At 36.3% G+C, this 14324-nt stretch overlaps 1 protein-coding gene across 1 annotated transcript in view; it reads left to right on the top strand.

Annotated features, from left to right (window-relative positions):
• Positions 1–14324, top strand: part of SCIN (scinderin) — an 85506-nt gene that overhangs the window by 38530 nt on the left and 32652 nt on the right. Inside the window, exon 5 of the mRNA XM_055272572.2 lies at positions 13682–13774. Within this exon, the coding sequence (XP_055128547.1) occupies positions 13682–13774 (93 nt within the window). The remainder of the gene's footprint in view (positions 1–13681; positions 13775–14324) is intronic.

Below are 14324 nucleotides of genomic sequence, written 5' to 3'. Positions count from 1 at the left end.
TCACTCGGTCTAGAGTGCAGTGGTACAGTCTCCACTCACTGCAGCCTCTGCCTCCCAGGTTCAAGTGATTCTCCTGCCTCAGCCTCCCAATTAGCTGGGATTACAGGCACCCGCCACCACACCCAGCTAATTTTTTGCATTTTTAGTAGAGACGGGGTTTCACTATGTTGGCCAGGCTGGTCTCAAACTCCTGACCTCATGATCTGCTGGCTTTTGCCTCCCAAAGTGCTGAAATTACAGGCGTGAGCCTCCACGCCTGGCCTAAATTTGACCTTTTAAAAGATTCATTTCTAGTGGGGTTCTTTTAAAATTATTAACTTTAAAAGCTTTGAAAGCCTCTCTATGTGAAAGTTAGAAATGGCTTGAAAGCAAGGATATTTTAATCAATTAAATGAGCCTGTTTTCATTACTCTGTATTCAGTGCTGAATTTTTTGAACTTGTCTAACACATTAAAGTGCTCAACACTGAAACTCAAACTTTTCTGAGAGTCTTTTGAAAAATTTATCTTTAGTTTGAAGTATTTCAGCTATTGATCACAATATTTTCACACAGTTTTTATATGGCTTATCTCCAGGGTGACCATAAATTTATCCTCCAAAGCAAAGCACATTGTAGAGTAAAAGGGGGCACTGAGGAGACAGGACACAACCATCGTTAACAAGACTGTCTGGGGAAACAGGATGTGTGTTCACCCTCCTTTCTGCATCTTTAATACTTTTAAAAGCCCATGTGCCTAAATAGGAAGACAATCCTGTATGTGGAAAAAACTAAACTCTGTAACTAAAGTCAAATTTTACTCTGAGCTTGTTTTTGCTGCAAATATATTTACCATAAATGACTGCACATAAATTATGCTAAGTTTTTTTCATGATCTTTCTTCTTTCCATATTTAAAATAATCAGTGAATGTGAAGAAAAATTAAATATTTCACTAGCCGTAAGGTCCCAAACTTTATTCCTTGATTAATCATTTTGTAAACATTAGGAGGAAAGCAAAAAAAAAAAAAAAAACAAACAAACAAAAAAAAAAAACCCAAGGAAAAAAAATCTATGTTTTATAGACTTTCATTAAGAAACAAAACCAGCATCTGGTAGATATAAAAAGAATGAAGATGAAGAAGGGGCAAGTTGTTTGAAACAACAACAATTTTTTTTATTCTGGAAAGACTTTTTAAATATAGTTTAATGAATTCGTTAAGCCTATAATCATTGTAAATGCTGGTGGTGAAATACTGGCAGTAAAAATACTACAGGGAGATGGTAGGCAGATGCTGTGTTGCTGAACTGTTGTTGAACTCTTGCTTTTATAAAAACGACTGTAAGGCTCTCTGGAAAGTCATACATGCAATGATTGTTTCAGATTTTTGATCTAAAAAAAAGAAAATCAGAATAACATATTATGTCTCCATTAATAACTGTTTATCAAGTGCAGGGTTGGTTCCCAATGAAGTTTGAAGACTCTGCTTACTTTATTGTCTGGTTGAGGAGATAAGCATGCATGAGAAAATAGTCAGAAAATGTGGGAATAGAATCGTGACGGTCCTCGGAGGCCAGAGAGCATGGTCTGAATGACACCACCATTTGTTGGAAGACTTTTCATGATGAAAATCCTATTTTAGGCTTTATGATATTAGCATATAGTCTAGATTAGACTCCAAAGGTTCTCCCAAAATAGAAAATTTGTTCCTTTTGTTTTTATAAGTCATAATTCACGGTATGAAAACAAAAGAATGTATTCAGCCATTCTCTTGGAAAGTTGATGGGATATTTACTCTATGCTGATCTGGCTGTCCTGTTAGTAAAAACTAAAGTTGAATAGTGAAGATAGTTCTTAAGTTATCTTTTAGAGGTGTACTCTACAAAGCCTATTGAGGCAAAGAGTAAATATTTTAGCCATATTTCTTCAAAGTACTTTGCAAAATAAAATTTATATGTTATCAATACTAAGTTCCTTGAGGGCAGGCACTGCCTTTATATTTGTGTAGCCCTCACAGCTCTAACTCATTGCCCACTCATATTTGGATAATTAAGACAATTAACTGTGAAATATGTAGTTCCAGAAACTAAGTATGCTTGTTTTTCTGTTTTTTAGGGGATAGTATTGCTTAAAAAATTCCCTTGTTTTAGGTGATATTGTTGATGTAGACATGAACAAAGTCATATGCTGATTAAAATAAGCTTTAAGACCAACTAGATTTATATAGAAGGGCAGTTGGTATTTAGAAAGGATAATTCAAATATTCTGCTGCTCTTCTTTTTTCAGGTGATAATTACAACCAGCCTCTCGAAAAACAATGAACAAGTCTGGAGCTTATTTATACTTAGTGCAATACTGTCCCACATATTAGGCAGATGGCATATACTCCAAGTGAAAGTGCTTCACACTGGTGGTGCACACCTATAGTCCCAGCTATTTGGGAAGCTCTGGTGGGAGGATTGCTTGAGTCCAGGAGTTCAAGGATGCTGTGAGCTATGATCATGCCTGTGAATAGCCACTGCACTCCAGCCTGGGCAACATAAAGTGACCCTGTCTCTTAAAATAAAAAAAAAAAAAAAGATTAAGGTTGCTTTATGGGTTTGTAATACGCACACAAAAAATAACTCATTAAACTATTTTTCTGTTGCCCTCCTATTTTTTTTCATTCTATTCGAAACTCTGTACTTTGTAAGAATGGAAATTTGTATTGTCTGAGTTACCAGTTGGGTCTAAATACTTGTGTGTTTTCCAAGTAGTTTTAGCTTCCTTATTTATCCCGCTTTTATTTTCCTACAACTTTTTGTAAGTCCTTGGGAAATTGAACAATGTCTTAAATATTTTGGAATCCCTCGTTCATGTAGCATGATGCCTGACACATAGGCACTGCTCATCAAGTATTTGTCATTTGATTGAAATAACATTATTATGAGAGTCACTGGGAAAGAGGAGGTCCGTTTACCAACTTACCATTCAAAGATTTTTAAGTTAAAGGGAGCAAATATATTTGCAACCCTCTCTAAATTAGTCCTGAGGCTACACTGCATGTAAAGAAGAGATGAACTATCAGAGATACAAGAAGTAGGAATCTTTCCCTTTCTCCTCTTTGCTGCATTGTAATTAATGCATTTTCTCCATTTTGCTTTACTGCAATAGTACTTAGTACACTCCTGAAATCCAAAGTATTACAGTGATAAGGAGTACCTGCCCCAAGGTTGCGATGCTCTCTAGAACACTATAGTTGCTCTAGCTATTTAGATCTACCAGGTACTGATGGCTTACTGTTTGCCAGGCACTGTTCCAGACACTATTCATTTGTTGTTATTTAATGTAATGAATTTGTTGCTTGGATTTCTAGTGTTGAATTTGGATACCCGTTTTGTTCCTCACCAATTCATCCAGTGGGGGAAGCTGAAATGTTCTGAACAGAGATAAGAAATGCATATAGTAACAGCTTATCACATGCTGCAATAAAGTGATAACATTTCACATAATCTCCCCCTTTGTCATACCAAAGTTCATCATGAAGACTTGTAACCTTACAGATAAGGTAACACTGTTATATAATCAGTCCAAATTAACACCACTTGGCAATCATCTCTGAATGAGGTAATTTTCTCTTTAGCTTGCAGCTGAAGTGAGGGAATATCAATAGACTCTGTAAATAGGATAATGCAGTTCCAAGACAGATGGATTTAATGGGTAGGACAGGGATGGATCTTTGTCCCACACGGTGTATATCTGAATTGATAAGCTAATATAAATATTGAACTATAATGGCAGTTTCTATTCTATCCTTTTAGTGTTCCACTTGTCACAATGGTGATAATATATTTTAAAAAAACAGACTGTATTTTTTCAGTAATTTTAGGTCAAGTTCATCTTATCCTTTGTGCTAAGAATCAGCCAAACACAGATATAAAAGGGCCAGGCCTCTGATTCAGTGATTCATGATTTCTTGCATTCATTTTGCAAATTAGTTTTTAAGTATATAATAATAAACAATAATATTTACTTTATATCAGTTTCCTCTTACATATTGTGCTTAGAGTTAGCCAAGCCCAGATACGAAAATGTTAAATATGCAAGATTCAGCCATTCATATCTCCTTAGGATGTATTTGATAATAAGCATTTGTTTAATATCATGAGGAAATATGCTTACATATTGGAAAGACGTTCCTAAAATGGTAGCCACCTGGATTGTGCTTCCAAGTACTGTTTTTCCAGAGCCTAGAATTGCAGTGTTGGAACTGGGCTATATTGACAGCACTTGTATAAACTAGTGTTACTATATCAGAATTGCTATTATGTTTGCAGGGGTATCTAGTGCATCACAATTTTTAGAATTACATTATTTTGAAAAAATGTATATGTAATAATATATTTAAAGGCTTTAAAGTGACTTTGTAAGGAAAGGATGGTTTGTTCATGTAAATACAGTATTCTGCTCAGTGGAAACCAATAGGAAATTCTCAGTGTTAGATATCCCATAATCTACTAATCATGAAAAAGGTACTAACATGCTGCTAAAATATATTAATACCTGTATGTAAACAAAAAAGCTTCATAGAACTATGTTGGTAAGTGAAGTCATATACCATGTATCACAGAGAAATTAAACATTAATGGTCTGCAATCTGCTGTCGAAAATACATCTTAACGATGTCTGATAGAGTGCATGTAGAGAAGACAAATATATTGATTAAAAACAGTTTTGAAACAAGGAGCAAATGCTCTACAATTGCATTGTGATATTCCCTGTTATGGAACACTATTGTTAGGGAATGGCACGACTTCTCTCATCTTGTGTTCTGCAAGGGTAAATGTAGATGGCTCACTGGTAAGCTGAACTTTCTGTTCATTCCTTAATCTTTTTGTTACATTTTCTTGATACCACACAAGTGCTTCTTCTTATTAACACAGGAATTAAATAATCTAGGAAATGGATTTTAATTGCTGCAAAAGAGCTAACAACTACTACCCTGACAAACATTCAGTGCTAACCATAGAAGAGGCACTCTCCTAGGGGCTTTACAGGATTTAATTCTTAAAACCATTACTATGAAATGGAGACATTTTTTATTCTCTGTCTATATTTTGTTCCTCCAAAAGTTGACTCTGAGACAAGGACTTGGGGGCAGGTTGTTATTTGAAAGGTGATCCTGAAAGCATCAAGTAGGAGTAAAGTGAGACAACATTTTGTTAACCGGTGTCTTACTGCAGTGAGCAACTGGGGCTGAGTCCCAAAGAGACCCTCAGGCATTAGCCCTCAGAAGGCTGAGTGGTTGCTGGGTCTAGCCAGTAACTCCCATCCCTCATTGCCTGAGTGTTGCTCCTTGGTTCTTAATGTCCCAGAACCTGCAGTCTGCCTTGTATTTGGACACAGTACAGCTTCATGGCTAGATAATGCCACCAGATAGAAAGCAAAAGACTTTGAGCTTTAAGATACTATCTATAGACAGCTCCACGGCCAGATAATGCCACCATGTAGAGAGCAGAAGACTTAGAGCTTTAAGACACTATCTGCAAATGACCTCTAAGTTAGATCAAGGTGATATGGGCAGAGCACCAATAGCATCTGCTACATCCTTACTTTACAGAAGAGGAAACTGAGTCATAGAGAGGCTGTGTAACTTGTTTAAGTAGAAATAAGAATAAGAAATCTGTGGATCACACCCAAACTGTCTTTCTTACAGACACCACGACCTTTAACATACAAAGCAAGGGAAATCCCAACTGCTGTGAAGTTATTTTATAACTTCAAAAACTTTGCCAGAAATTTTTGATAATTATGCCTCATTTTATATATTCCATATAATAATTGCTAGTTTTAATAGCACAGTGTTTGTACTCAGTGGACTGGTGATATGGTTTGGCTCTGTGTCCCCACCCAAATCTCATCTGTAATTGTAATCCCCACACATCAAGGGAGGGACCTGGTGGGAGGTGATTAGATCATGGTGGCAGTTTCCCCCATGTTGTTCTTGTGATAGTGAGGGAGTTCTCACGAGGTCTGATGGTTTTAAAGGTGGTGGTTTTTTCCTGTGTGTTCCCTCTCTCTCTCCTGCTGCCATGTAAGATGTGCCTTGCTTCCCTTTCACCTTCCACCATGACTGTAAGTTTCTTGAGGCATCCCCAGCCATGCAGAACGGTGAGTCAATTAAACCTTTTTTCGTCATTAATTACCCAGTATCAGGTATTTCTTTATAGCAGTGTGAAAATTGACTAATTCAACTGGCTTACCCCTTTGCTTTTTATCTCTTACCATTAGCATTCAGCCCTTCATCCAAATTACAGAGGCATTAGGTTCAGGGTAATTGGGATACACATTTTTTTTTTTGGAAAGAATACACATTTTCTTAATGTATAACATAGAAGGTATGCAAATATTTTTAAGTGCCTCAGAGTACTTGAAAAGCCATTTTAGAGTTTGCTCAATTAAAATTTCATGCTTGGAAATTTTCTGGATTATGTAGATAAAAAAGTTTTCCCAACTCCCTTGCCATTGAAACAAAACTTGGCCAAACTGAATTAAAAGTTTTATATAAATCAGGTTTATGTACCTTCTCCTCAAAGGATAAGATGAGATAAAATTAAACAAGTTCATATAAATGTGTGTATATGTATATGGTGATACAGGGCAGTGAAAAAATACTCCTGGAGGTTTAACTCATGTTCTCATTATAGGGGTGCCCTATTTTCTTCTCCATTTCTCCCCTTATCCAACTTAGTTTGTTTTTTTTTTTTTTTTTTTTTTTGAGACGGAGTATTGCCCTGTCGCCCAGGCTGGAGTGCAGTGGCGCAATCTCAGTTTACTGCAAGCTCCGCCTCCTGGGTTCACAATATTATCCTGCCTCAGCCTCTCCGAGTAGCTGGGACTACAGGTGCCCACCACCACGCCCGGCTAATTTTTTTGTATTTTTAGTAGAGACGGGGTTTCACCATGGTCTCGATCTCCTGACCTCGTGATCCGCCCGCCTCGGCCTCCCAAAGTGCTGGGATTACAAGCGTGAGCCACCGCGCCCAGCCAGTTTTTTATCCAACTTAGAGTACCAGAGGGTAATGTTTTCCAAAGTCAGTGAAAATAAGCAAGAAGTTACTGAGACTAATAATGTTACCAGAGACATTGTAGTGAAGCCCCAGCCGTGAGAGGAGGAGGAGGATGGTCTTTATGAACCCAGCAGTTTTGGGAAATGGGACCTAATAAGAGATGATGAGAGCCCTCATGAATAGTTTGACATTATTATTGCAGAAGTGGGTTATTTCTTGAGAGTGGGTTTATTATTATATAAAAGTGAGTTTGGCCCCTTCTTGCTCTCTTGCTGTCCACGTTCTCTTGCCTTTCTTCCTTATACCATGAGATGAGGTAGCAAGGAGGCCTCACTGGATTCTGCTACCTTGATATTGGACTTCATAATGTGAGAAATACATTTATTTTCTTTATAGATTACCTAATTTGTGGTATTCTGTTATAGCAACTCCAAACAGCTAAAACACTGCACTGAAAGTTAGTTCACCTAAAGCAGGGATCAAAGCTAACCTGTTAACCATTGTAGACTCCGCTCTTTCCCACAGAGCCAGAGTATTATAGACACTCAAGAAATAAACCTTACACAACAGATATATCTTGCCTCACCAAAATAAGGTCATATGTACAAGACTATATGGGAAAATATGATGGAAACACAGAGGAGGATCAGAGAATTCGTTTTATAATCAAGGACTAACGACATCATAGACACCACAATGGTGGACTTCAATGAAAGGAAGAGATTACTGTATCGTATTCCTTTTTCTCAGCATTGTCACCTGCTCTTCTGCTGATTGCATAAAAGACTTTTCTCTAGGTTTTGCCTGGAGAGGGATATACAGATCTATATTCAATTTGTAGTTTAAATCTAAGATACAAGATTTTGACAAAGGTACATTACCAAGACATATAGACTGCTTTATAAAATCATTAGATCAGTACATGAACAAATAATAAAGTGTAAGTCCATGAGGAGGTGTGTGGCAAGAAGTCCAGTGGTAAAATCATTATGCAAAGGATTAGTCCAGTAATATGCAGGGTCGTATAAGACAGAAAGAGTAATGCTTTGACCAGGGAAAGATTTGACTCTGCGTATATAAAGGTGAAGAAAGGGTACAGGATCTATCATTTGTTGAATTTTCACCATATGCTAGTCATAGTAATAATCACATGATAATTGAACCGTATTATTTATTATACCATTTTAAATGTGGAAACAAGATTACAGAGGCTCTTAGTAGTGGCTCCACCCAGCTCAGCCTGCCTGATCCTGCCAAATGAAGGGAGGTGTCAAAAAGACAATGGAGGAATGCATAGAAATTAGGAACCCCAAAGGCAAGTTTTAGAAGCGTTCATCCAAGCACTGATCAGACAGAAATGTCCAAAGTGGGTTTGAAGTCTTAGGGAAAAAGGTTTGGTGACGTCCAGAAAAGGCAAATGACCTGAAATCTTAATACCTGAGATTTGCCCCAGAGCAGCTCCCAGACCACCAGGCTCTAATAATTTGTCCAGGGGAGAGGTGTTCTAACAAGCTAATGTGAACCTCAGAAATGCTTGGCAGACCTATCCCAATGGTTGAGGTAGATAAACCAGGCTAGCAAAGCTGATGCCACAGAGCACTTGAATCACATCACCAAACCAGGCCCAGAAGACTTTCCAAATATACAATGCATGGGCTCCAATCAGAATAAATAAATCCGCATTTCTAGAGATTGGATTCAGACATTGGCATTCTTTTTTATGTCAGCCCACATGGTTCTAATATGCAGCCAGTGAAAACAACTGCTCTTGTTTAATAAGTTGGCATTCTGGCTTATGGCTTTTAATGACTTGTGATTTTGCTTTCTGTGTTATAGTAACTTGTAAGGTAACTTTCCGTATTATAGTAACTTTTGGGGTAACTTTCTTATGAGTTTGACCCTTCAACATCTACCTCTAATATGCTGATATTCCAGGAATGCTGAAGCCCAGTCCTGCCTCATGATAAGTTCCCCACTGCCACAGCATTCCTTGAGGCCTCTAGGGTTGCACTCTCTGTCTGGCATCCTCAAGACATGAGTGACTATTTAAGTTTACATTTAAATTCCTTAAAATTAAATAAAATGTAAAGTTCAGTTTCTCGGTTGCACTAGCCACATTTCAGGTACTCATTAGCTACAAATGGCTAGTGAGAACTGTGTTGGACAGCAAAGATGTGGAATATTTCATCATTGCAGAAATGTCTACAGGACAGCACTGCGCTATAGCTAAACCTCTTGCAGAGGCCCCGTTCACTTTGTCTTTTTATCTAAATATGCTTTCCTACCTCTAAAATACCTCACATGCTTTCCCTGCTCTAAAACACCTTTATCCATTCTTTAATATATGAAATCACCCTCTATTTTATTTATGAATAAAGGGATAAAGGTATTTTTGAGGCCATCACTGAGAGAGAGCAGCAGAGTAAATATTGGAATCTTATATCTAGAGTGGGTGGAGCTGGCTAAATAAGACCATAGCTTTCTCGGAATCACCGGTCATTTTATATCTCTGTGGATCTTCCCTATTATCAAATATTTGTCTTACCTAAGGCATAAAATGCCTTGCAGCAAGTAAATATACCATAACAACAAGGATTAGCTTCACTCTTACAATTTATTTCTGTGCTCCATATGTTACACTCTACTGATTGTTTCTCAGTTAAGCAAAGGAAGTAAGATACAGAATTTACTGAGTAATTAAAATGTTCATTCCTGGAACCTGTGAGCTGATTCTGTTTTTAGTGAAAATAAAAGCAGAGTCATCTACCCTAAAATGATTAAGGTGAGAAGAATGAAATGCCTCATTTTCTATATAAAGAGCTTTGAAGTAGAGTTTAGAAGGCCTGGGGTTTACGTATTTGCTTTAATATTTATGAGACACGGATCTAAGGCAAAACTCCTAACTTCCTTCAGTCTCATTTTCTTAATCTATGAAGTTAAAGTAATCATGACACAGGTTCTGCCTCTCTCTCAGAGTTCTGCTGGGAGCACATAAGACCCTCAATGATAAATGCCTTTAGGACTTGGCACCAACTTGGCACATGTTCATCCACAGTGATGTGTAGCTTTGAGTTATATATTGTGCTTCTTCCAGGTCATGCATCATTATTGTTTTCTTATGACGCATTACAAATATTTATTCTAAAGTGGCCAAACATCTTGACTTTTTTGTATAAAGAAGGGAAACCACATCTTGAGAACAAGCCAGTGCAAATGTTGAAAGTTTTTATCCAAAGTAGGTAAAGTTGACTAGAAGGTAAAAAATAAATGAATAAATAAAAACAGATGTACATGCTGTGAAAAACTAAGGATTAAGAGAGTAAAAGAGTATAGCAATTGTTTCTTGACTGCCTGATCCTTTTATCTGAAAATACAAATTTCCACATAGGCCTGCTTAAGTTTTAAAAAGAAAAGTTCGCCTTGGATCATAGTAGGGAAAGAAATAAACAAACACCAAAGGTGGTCTTGAAACAGGTCATGAGAACCTAGAAACTCTGAAGCTGGGCGATTATTAATCTCCGAGCTAGCTAGGGGGAAAGAATGGGCTTGGCTTCCATAGGGAACACCAAGTATGTCAGCCTGATTAGAGGCGGGCACAAGGTAGGGAATGCTGAAAAATAAGGCAGGGTAGATGACATTCAGCATCTGAAGGGGACTTGGGATTCAGACAGAAATTTTGGGTCAGTGGGAGCACCCAATTCAGAATAATCTAGATTGCAGATTCCTGGGCCTCACCATAGACCTGTTTATTGACTCAATGGCTGGCAGCTGAGAATCTGTATTTACAAAGTCACACAGGTGTTGCTTGACTACGTTGAAGTTCAGGAACCACTGCAGCAGATGTAAAATATAAATCTTTTTTAATTTTTAGTTTTTAAAAATTTTAAAAGAAATTTGAAATGTTTTCCAGCTTTATAAAGGGATATCTATCATTGATAGATATATATGTATAAACTTTGTCATATACAAAATGTCATATACAAAATGTGGTATTTCGATAGATGTATAAGTTGTGAAATGATTACCACAATCAAGATAATTAACATCTGTCACCTCACATTGTGTGTGTGATGAAAATTTTTAATATCTTCTCTCTTAGCAAATTTCAAGTATAAACTACATTATTAGTAACTATAACCATCATACTATACTTTGTCTCCAGAACTTATTTATCTTATATCTAAAAGTTTGAATTCTTTCACCAACATTTCTACATTTCCTCTATTTTTCAGCCTCTGGCAATCACCATTCTACCACTCTCTTTCTATGAACTGGATATTTTGGATTCCACATATTAATGAGATCATGCATTATTTATCTTTCTGTGTCTGGCTTATTTCACTTAGCATAATATACAATAGTTTCATCCATGTTGTTGCAAATGACAGGATTTCCTTGATCTAGAGTCATATTCCTACAACATAGGAGTAATGTGAAATAAGGGGCCTTGTAGCCAGTGTCCAGCAATAGACAGGAATCAGTGACTAACCATTATTAAAAATAATAATAACGACTAAGTGGGTAGGAGATCCACACTGGAGGAGAGGAAGTGTTTAAAACTGACCACATAATTTTAAGTCCATATAAAGAGGAGAGAATAGAGATACATTGACACAAATGGAGAATTGAGAGTGGCTAATTTTGTAGAAAATAAGTTCAGTTTGGAGTATTTAGATGATGGCAATACTTTTAAACGGAAACTTACAGAAAATAATTGAAAGAAAGAGGAGCTCCAAACTTGCAAGATACATCTTGGCTAGAAGAATTGATGAAATTTTTATGTAACACCCTCAAATGAGGCTTCTCTGTGTTTATACCCCGTTAAATTGTCAAAACATATTTCACATACAAAGGATGGCATGAGCTAAATGCCAATCGCGTGGGCAATCCAAAATGAAAATGTTTTACATTCAGGCATGATCTTCCAAGCTGTATTTACAGTTTATGTCAAAGATCAAAATGTATGGCCTAGTTGATAAAGTGAACATATTTAGTTATTTTGCTCTTTCTACGCCAGATGTAACGTCCTTAAGTTTTGGACAACGTGGTTAGAAACTCATTTATATACCCCAGTGACCTCAAATATTTGATAAATGCTTAGTTGAACTCAATTTTAAAGTGATCCTTGGAGATGATACCTGACAATATATGGCCTCTCTCTGCCTCTGGAGTTAAGCCTGTTTTTGCTAAATCCCTTGGGTTCAATTCCCGACTATGCTGCAGTCCTTTGAGAAGCTAATTAAGATGCCTGGCTAATATGGGAATTGTGGTCTGAAAATTAAAAGTTACAGTGTGCCTCAAATCCCAGACTGAGTCTGCCCGCTGGGAGGTTTCCTAGTATTAGATATGCCCTTAACACAAACTGTTTATTCCAAACTACGGTCTTAGTTGGAGTAGAATTAGAAAAGTATGTGTGAGGAGATCTTTGATGGCTCTTACAAGCTATACATACTTCTAGCACAAGTGTTTTTTTAAAAAAGCTTTTGGTCACAAGTGTTTTCATTTTTTTTTTTTTTGCTTGATTCTATTTTTAGCAAAAAAAGAAAAACTGTATTACAATCATTTAGCATGTACAGTATCTAAAACATGTTATTGATCACAGTACAAATAAAAAGATAGGTATGTTCCCAGAGGACATAAGTTCTCTGATGCATCTCTAAATTTGAGAGTGTACTTATACTCATGCAAGGATTAACGTACATTTTTATTGTTTTCTGGTATTTTGCAGTACATATTTTTATGCAATATATTGTAAGGAATAGTGAATATAAAACACATTATGTAAGGAACTTATTGTGTGTTAAATATTTGTTGTATCTAAATGAATACCTTTGCATTTTCTAAACTTGAATTTATATCTATATTATAAAAATTAAATTATTTAGAAGAAGTTTATATTTGATTCCTGTCCTTGACATTCTATGCTGTTTGTGTTAATAAATTAATTAAGGTACTCATAGACATATTTTTTATTTTAATATAAAGAAATCCAAAGCAGATTCAAATGTATTTTCTACCAAACACTTTTTTGGACTTTTGGATTGCATCACATGTGCACAGAATAGATAAATTCATTTATTCATTATTTTGACAAATACTTACTGAGCATATACTATGTCCCAAGAACTGTTCCAAGTGCCAAGGATACAGCAGAAAACAAAGCATGATTTGGGTGATCAAGAGCTTGCACTTTATCCTATATGTCAATAATTATAATAGTATTTTACCTCCAAATAGTAATTTTGATTCAAATCTTTGTTATAATAAACTCATAAAACTTAGAGATTATTTCTAGAAGCAGAGGTCATAGAAGAAATTCTGCTGCAGAGCTGAACATAGAGCTCAAATTTTAATTAATTCCTTCTAGCTTTCAGTAATATGGACACCTAGGCTTCCAAATTAGGGATTTTCCCTTCTTGAAATTCATTGTTTGAGGTTTCAAACAAGCAACCTCAGTGCTTGTTTACTTAATGCAATTGATTGATTTGAACTATGTGAAAAGGACTACCTTGTATGCATTGATGAGAATTGTTTGAACCTGGTCATTTTAATTGCAAATATTTTATAATCCATGTCTTTATAAGTGTATTTTTGTAACTCTGCATCCTTTAATGGGAGATCTTTATCTTTGCATCCACTGTTCACTTTTTTCCAGGTCTTAGGGGAAAAGCCAGAGCTTCCAGATGGAGGCGATGATGATGACATTATAGCAGACATAAGTAACAGGAAAATGGCTAAACTATACATGGTGAGTTCACTGTAACCAAATTTATTGTTTCTACAGGACTGGATGTAGCTAGAGAGGCCTGTATTGGGAGGGATTCCCTTTGCTGCAGTTGAGAACTCTCCTCATTGCTCTCCAAGAGCAATGTGTAGATAGAATCAGTTCTTTGCTCTTGTATATTTTTTAAATTAAGTTTTAATACTTTTTGTTATTTTTGTGAAAAACAACAAATATGTGAACTTATTGCTGTGACTTACATAGAATTATATATTGTTGCTGTACTAATTTGCAACAATCTTTTGATATATATAGTACTCAGTACAATATTTCCTTTATGGAGTAAAAATATTTTATCAGCTTTTTCTTATAAATTCTTGATAAGAATGTAAAGTCTTCACCCTATTTAAAACATTGTCTTTAGCCATAATGAAGGAGTTCTTTGTTGCAGGAGGGCTGAGCTACCAAATGAAACAGCTGGAGGGAAACGGTAAAAACGGTTCTGTTCTAGGCATTAACATACCTACTTCCATATCAGCTCTATAGCACATGATTAGCAGCATGACTTTGCACAGGA

This window comes from Symphalangus syndactylus, chromosome 3 (assembly GCF_028878055.3).
Source record: "Symphalangus syndactylus isolate Jambi chromosome 3, NHGRI_mSymSyn1-v2.1_pri, whole genome shotgun sequence".
Taxonomy (NCBI): domain Eukaryota; kingdom Metazoa; phylum Chordata; class Mammalia; order Primates; family Hylobatidae; genus Symphalangus; species Symphalangus syndactylus.
The sequence above is the reverse complement of the archived record's forward strand: the minus strand, read 5'-3'. Positions and strand labels throughout refer to the sequence as shown.